Source organism: Primulina eburnea, chromosome 15, assembly GCF_022965805.1.
Source record: "Primulina eburnea isolate SZY01 chromosome 15, ASM2296580v1, whole genome shotgun sequence".
Lineage (NCBI taxonomy): Eukaryota > Viridiplantae > Streptophyta > Magnoliopsida > Lamiales > Gesneriaceae > Primulina > Primulina eburnea.
Genome location: NC_133115.1, coordinates 23,837,538 through 23,844,946, shown reverse-complemented (window position 1 = coordinate 23,844,946; position 7,409 = coordinate 23,837,538). Strand labels below are relative to the sequence as shown.

The window sequence follows — 7,409 nt, the reverse complement described above, 5'->3', positions numbered from 1 at the left end:
GTCGCTATATTGTGACGGGTTTAACCTAACCGTCGCTATATCGCTATATACTAAAATTTTTTTTAAATTTTTTGGGGGGGCCGTGGCCCCCGTTCGCCCTAAACTAAATCCGCCCCTGCGCACCATGGCCTGGTTTAGTCCCCCTTGACCGTGCCTCCCCTTTTCTTGCACTAGACCAAGCAAAACCCTAGCCTCTCAAGGAGAAACAATCGGCTTTCTCTATTTTTGTGGACAAATCGAGACTCCATTCCCTATACACCTTCCATCCCTTCTTGTACAGCCCTTAAAAGCCCTAACCTAGCAGCCCCTTGCACAAGGACATGAAAAACGTGAGTTGTACACAAGATATATGCATGTTCATGTCAAAACCTTTGCAAAAACGATGCTATATGATAGACCAATAAAATTTCATACAAAAACATATACAAAATCATATTAATGGTTTAAATGATGAGAAAAAGAGATACATGGTGTGCCTTGATGATTATACGCTTGAAAATTCGAGGAACTACGCGCGGGATGTGAACCGGAGAGACGAGGGAGGTGCTTTTCTTGAAAAAACATCAAAGCCGAAGCTTGCTGCTGAAAAACGTGGGGATGGAGGCTTCTGAATGAGGGGAGGGGGCGGCCAAGGGGTGTATTAGGTTTAAGGTTTGATTAAGTTAGGTTTAAGTAGGAAATTTGTGCACTAATGGGCCATAACTTAAAATTAAATGGATTAAAAGGGTTTTGAGTCCATTAAGCATTAAAAAAAATACAAAAATTCCATTAACACTCCCGAAAAATATTTCGTTTTGGTACGTTTTTAAAAATATTGCTCGAACCCTCAAAAATTCCCCCGAATCGCTAAAATTTTTGTATCGGTTAAAATATAACCTGTCGAGTAAAAATACCCAACCAAAGTCCATTTTCAAAAATCATACTTAAAACACCTCGTATTAAATAACTAAAATTAATTATTCAATAAAAATATTTTTCCTAATTATCTTCGGTCTCCGTAACCCGTTCGAGCGCGAAATGCAACTTAAAACCCTAATACATGAAACTTTAAAATACCCATGCAACAACACCTAACCATGCAATATTCATGTATTAAATACTTAAAACACACTAAACACATATTTTTATAAAACCCTAGATTGCATGCAGTCGGATTACGTAATTCGAATTTTCAAAACCTTACACTCTTATCCCATCATGGGCCACCTTATGACATCTCAACACACCCTAAAACATAAACATATGTGGCAGCAAACCCTAGGATTGGCCCAGCGAAGGCGACAATCAAAAACTCGAGAAAAACATTGAAGTTCATGCAATATTTATATTGGAACGATTTTTAATAACATTCTTGCATATACATAATCCAACCAACAAATTTTCATGCATATTTTATATCAAAATATAGTATATAACATGATCGATGCATAAAAGAAAGATTTAGACATGACTTTGCGTTAAAACGCCCGAAATATTGAAAAACGAATGCGGGGAAGAAAAAAAGCCGAACAGAGACGATTCGCTTGAACAATGGCTAAATTTATCAAGGATAATAGTGTGATGATGGGCTAAGCTTTCTGATGGAGAAAATGGAAAAAAATTCTAAGTCCTAAGCCTTGAAATTCTCTGCCAACTATGGTGTGAGAATAATGTGTGTTAGTGTCTGAGTTGCGTGAGTTGTGTTGAGATTAGGGCTATGACTCTACTATATATTTCTTAGAATATTATTAGGTGTTTAGATTAATTAATCAATCTTTTAAATTACTAATTAAGTCATCCAACTTTTAAAATTAAGAGTCCTAAAATTTCTACATTGTACCCATAATTAAATATAACCTACTTTAATTAATTAAATCATAAAATAATTATTAATTTATTTTGAGTGGACATATTTAAATTCTTTATTTTCGAATTTTGCTATTTAAAATGTTTAACATATTATTATTTCACTCGAAAAATTAAATTTAGACCTTAAATGCTAAAATTCGTAAATTCTTATTTTCTTGACTTAAAATAAAAATTATAAGAATATAACTTTAAATTTTTTTAACATCTTAATCGTCTCCGGTCTCCTTTTCCAGTTCCATATTGAATATTCGTCTGAAAGATAAAACTTGAAAAAACATTTTAAATTGGATAAATAGAAATATATATATATATATATATATATATATATATATATATATATATCTTTCAAAATAATTTAACTTATAGAATGCGTCACCTAAATATTAATTAAATAATTAAATTATTTTAATCATGCATGAGATTTACGTGTACTGGTTTTTGAAAACTACAAGTGGTTACAGTATATGAAATTTTGTTTCTTTTCATCTCTTGTTAGCATTCTACTAGCCATATTTTATTGGGGTTTTTAATTTTTCCAGCTCAAAGATTTTGAGAGATCTTTTAAATGGTTGTGATCAATTGTATTTGGTAGGAAGTTATTTAATATTAATGCATTAATTTAGAGTCTCTTTAAGTAGTTTTTTGAAGAGGACTAATAGCGTGTTTGGTAGAGCTGCTCTTTAAAACATCTTATATTCCTATTAAATTTATGACAATGTATCCTTCCCCAAATCGTATTGTCCCACAAAATCTTCTCATTCTCTTAGGGCATCCGCATCCGTCGGAATTAATCCATGTTAATAACTCTCCATCTCATCAAAAATGATGGGGTCCACGAGCCACATATTCATTACATTAACACTTCCCCATTATTAACACACACCCACATTCATTTAATTTCAACTTTCATTATTTATGGGTCCCACTATCCACTTACTCACTTATTTTTTATTTTTAATTATTTCAATATCTTTCTAATATTTTTAAAATTTTACAACTATTACTAAAAATAAGTACTATTATTATTTTACAAATAACTTCATTCCAATATTCATTAAAATATTATTAAGAAACGAAAAAAAATTGGAATCTTTTTTTTTTGAAATATTATTCAACACAATCTCTTTAAAAATACCACAAAATACAATGAAAACGAATTACGATAATTGAAAAGAGAATTACATCAATAAAAAATTACATATTCCATTTCTCTCTAATCTGGTCACACAGATGTTCATGAACTATAAGCTGCTCCGGCGTCATTTGTGATGTGTCTTTCGAAAGGATTTCGTATTCCTTAAGCAAATATTTGCTCTTTTTAGCTTCAGATTTGTTCAAAGCCGCTTTTGCTTTCATCTCCTCTATTGCAAGTTCTTTTTGTTTCCATTCAGATTCGTTCTTCTTTATGTCTGTATACTGCGCAAAACTTTCGAACATACTGTCATATCTTGTTGTCAAATCCTCCATCGATGATTTTGCTTTGTTTTTACCTTTTCTTTTTGCGGCTTTTTGACCAATTGGGCGAATCTCTTCTTCATTTATATCTAAATCAATACTCGCATCTTTGTTCGATGAGGTGTTGCTAGCCCCCGACTCTGAGATTCTCGCTTTCTTTGTACCAACCAAGTGCTCATCGGACTGTGGAGTGAACAGTGGACGTGTTTTCATGATTCTCCACACATGCTCCAGATTAAATGCAACTCCATTATTTTCATCACGGTATTTTTCATATGCAAACCGCAATATGTCTTCGTCACTATGGCCGCTTCGGTAAGTATTGTAAACACTATTATAATTTGCGTTGAAGCGATTTACCTTTTTTTGGACGGTATTGTGCCAATGAGATCGAATCACGTTTAAAGCTCTCCGAGATGAACCAGCGGGACGATTGTTATTGTAGTAGTCCGCAACACGTCTCCAGAAATCATTCCCCTTCTGATCATTGCCGATGACTGGGTCATCACTCATTGTGACATACGATCTCGCTAGTAGCTCGTCTTCCTCCTTTTTCCATATTATTCGCTTCTTCGTACCCTCAACATCTACATCAGCATTTTGCACATTTTCGAGATCAACTCGTGTTTCACGGTCGGAGAACTGAGTCTCTGGGACAAACGTAGGAGTTGGCGGCTCGTTCTCGATTGGCATATTGGTGGATTGTGGATTATGTAATCCATAAAAATAAGGCGGCATGAAATCTGGGTTGCCTATACTTTGCCAATATTCAGGTGTAGGCGGTGGATACGGAGCTCGGGAGGTGTAATTTGGATGATTCGAAGGATTTTCATAACCTTGGAAATTTGAAACAAACGGCCAATTTGGATATTGTGGTGGAGAAACAAATCGAGGTCGATTTTGTGAGTTTTGACTATTGTCACCCATTTGGTTTAAAAATATGACAAGATAAATGTTGTGGGATGAATTTGTAGAAATTGGTTAGTATATATAGTGAATAAATTTTAGTAGATAGTATATGTAGTATTTAATTTCGAATATAGCCGTTGGTGCATTATTCTGCCGTTTGAAAATAGCCGTTGGTGATAATTAGCGACGGTTTTTGAAAAACCGTCGCAAATAGCGACGGTGTTTAAAAATCCGTCGCTTTTTGCGACGGTTTTTTAAAAACCGTCGCCGATTGCAATTTTTTTTAAAGAAATTCGAAAGATGCGACGCTTTTGAATTTGCGACGGTTTTTGAAAAACCGTCGCACATTTCGGATTAACGGCGTTCATTCTGATGAATTTTTCTGCTGACTTGGCACAAAAAATTAATAACACCTCCACCCACATTGGTGCTTTAATGTTAATGGGTGTTAATAACACCCATTAACATACCAATGTGGGTGCCCTTATATCTTTGGATCCAGTCGGCAGAGGAGTGATGTCCAATGAAAGATCTTGTGCCTGACTGGCCAAGAAAAAAAATCGGTTCAGCTTTACTGACTAGCCCAACGTGATTGACTCCTTCAGTTGCAGAACTATCTGGCATAGTTCTTGCTTGCTCAATCATCTCAACTTCCGACACTATCACAACTATCTCAGGCAGGACCACACTCTGCATAATCATGGTTGTTTCGGCCATCACTACATCTTTTGAAAAGTTATTTCCTCTTCTAGCACAATAATTTATTGCACAGTCTCAAGAATATTAAGCTGCTCAATAATAGAAGAGAAAGGAGGAAGTTCACCTACAACTTCATCATGTTTTGTGATGAATTGCACAACTTCTTTCACATTTTTCAGGGATATTTCCCAAAGAGGCGAAGAGGCAATTGCTTCAAATTATTGAGAAGGATGAGTCGGTAAAAATTCAGGAGGCACGCTGCCTGAAGGCTCCACACTAAGGATCTGTGGAGCTTCTTTGGTAGGTTCTTGACGATGATAAGGTTGGGTGAAATGTTTATGAAGCTGATGGTTGAGCTTGCAAGCATGACTGTTCCGCTGAGCGTTCAGCTTGGTTCGTAGAGCGTGGTTGAAGTTTTAGCAACCTTTTGAGGCCAAATAACTATAATAGGCCCGGCCCATTTCCATTTAATTATATAAACCAACCCGTTTGAGAAAATAAAATAATAGTAGATCGCACCAATCCAGAAAAGCTCATCCCTTGCCTTGCACCCCGTCGCCCTTTTTCTTCATGTTTCTCCATTTTTGTGCAGCGCCACCGGTGGTCGGAGAGTGGTACAGCAGATTGCAACTTTCTTCCTACATTCTATTAGCTTCTTTCCTGCCATGAATAGAAAGTTATTGAGCTCGATCGGCTTGTTTTCCAACAGCTGTGCACTTAGACTTTGATTCAGTTTTAGGTAAGGTTTTGGATTCGATTGTGGGTTGATATTGGTGGATCAGTTTGTATAAGTGAAGTGTTAAGCTTTTCCTTATTTTTCCAGTTTGTTTCTGACTGTGAACAGTGTTTCCAACAACTTTCCGGCGAGCCACCTTCGCGAGATCACCGTTGTGCATTTTAGCCTCGATTCTTGAGTTATTAAGCTTGGAATTTCAGATTCTAAACGGGCTTTGTTGGCTGCCCAGAATTTGAATTTTAACCGCTCCGATTTAAATTGTTTTAGTAAGTTGGAATGAATTATATTGAAGTTTATAGCGAATTTATATTGTAGGTTATATCTTTAGATGAGTTCATCAGGAAGTCCTTAAGAAATTATTGTGGTATTATAAGTTGTATTTGAGGTACGCTCAAACCTATATTATTATGACGCTTATATTGACGTGTAAGAATATTCGGTGAATGTTGTTTGCTATTATGTGCCTTGAATGTTTATTCTGTTGCATTCATGCATAAATTGTGTTGGCATAACATATTGAGCCTTGACTCTTTTTACGACGATTTATGTTGATTCTGTGGAATATATTGAGGCATCAGAGGGACGAGTGTGTTAGGATTGTCTACATTCCCAGATGACAGCTAGGGACGAGCGACTTAGCTACTCGCATTCCCGATGCTACGTGCATGGACGAGCGGCGATTTGATGCTGCATTCCTGGCACGAGTGGCCACTGTTACTGTTGATGATGCTATTCGTTTGGACTCCATTTGGTATCCGTTATTCCATTGTTAACATTCATGCATCACATGTCATTGAATTTACTTGGTATTATAACATGTCTTTTATATACGCCGTGATTTTACTGGTTTGTCGTACTGGGGTCCGACCCCTGTTTTTTTTATGTTGTGGTTGTTTTTTATGCCATAGGAGGTCATTCCAGGGGATTTGACGCATCTGGTGTAGCGTTAGTGAGTGGTACCCAGTAGTCAGTTGGTTTGTGTCAAAGTTCCCAGATATCTATATATTATACTGGTTTGATCCATTTTTGCCAGGGAGATGTCATGTGTATCTTTGTATGATGATGTTTTTATGTTGTTTGGATTTTATTTGTGATATGTTGTGTCTATTCTTGGCCAGTACAGTTGTAGGATATTTGTTTGGTTGATTGTGAACTTGTTTTTATTTTCGAGCCTATATTAATGTTGTTGTGTTTTGAATTTTTTGGGATGTCCTACTTACAAGGAGGTCACACCGAAATTTCTGTAGGCCCAAATGAACATTTTAATCTTGTTTTCGCTGTTTACACCATTTAATCCTTGTTGTTTGGTAATTAAATATTAATTAAGAGCACGGAGCCCTTAAAGTTTGATATCAGAGCATAACTGGGATACGCTCGAATTAGAGTCTAGGACACTCGAGTTTAGACACAAATAAAATGATTGTGCATGTGTTTGATTATTTGCTCTTACTTATTTATATGTTCTGAATCAATTGAATCAGCATGACTAGAGCGTATTAGTTTAAGTTTATGCTTTTATACTAGATCGATTATTTTGTTTCTGTCTGTGGATTAAATCCTTGTCTCTTGTAGATGGCACCTGGTCGTAAGGGCAGAAAAGGAAAGGAAGTTGTTCAGGAATCTGAAGCTCCTAATGAGAGAGGGCTTAACGAGACTGAATGGGGAAGACTAAGTCGTCGTCTTCGTGGTGAAGCATGAAATGTTAACGTTGGGAATGAAGTGGATCAGTTGACTAGAGGAATGGGTGAAATAGAACTAGTGA

At 36.1% G+C, this 7,409-nt stretch overlaps 1 protein-coding gene across 1 annotated transcript; it reads right to left on the bottom strand.

Annotated features, from left to right (window-relative positions):
* Positions 1 to 3,042: 3,042 nt before the first annotated feature.
* Positions 3,043 to 4,693, bottom strand: LOC140815569 (uncharacterized). Its single transcript, XM_073174648.1, has one exon. The coding sequence runs from the start codon at positions 4,228 to 4,230 to the stop codon at positions 3,043 to 3,045; it is 1,188 nt and encodes a 395-aa protein (XP_073030749.1). The 5' UTR covers positions 4,231 to 4,693.
* Between the last annotated feature and the right edge of the window lie 2,716 nt (positions 4,694 to 7,409).

Bases quoted from the DNA above. Each gene is read 5' to 3' on its own strand.
- LOC140815569 (XM_073174648.1), bottom strand. From the start codon at position 4,230: ATGGGTGACAATAGTCAAAACTCACAAAATCGACCTCGATTTGTTTCT.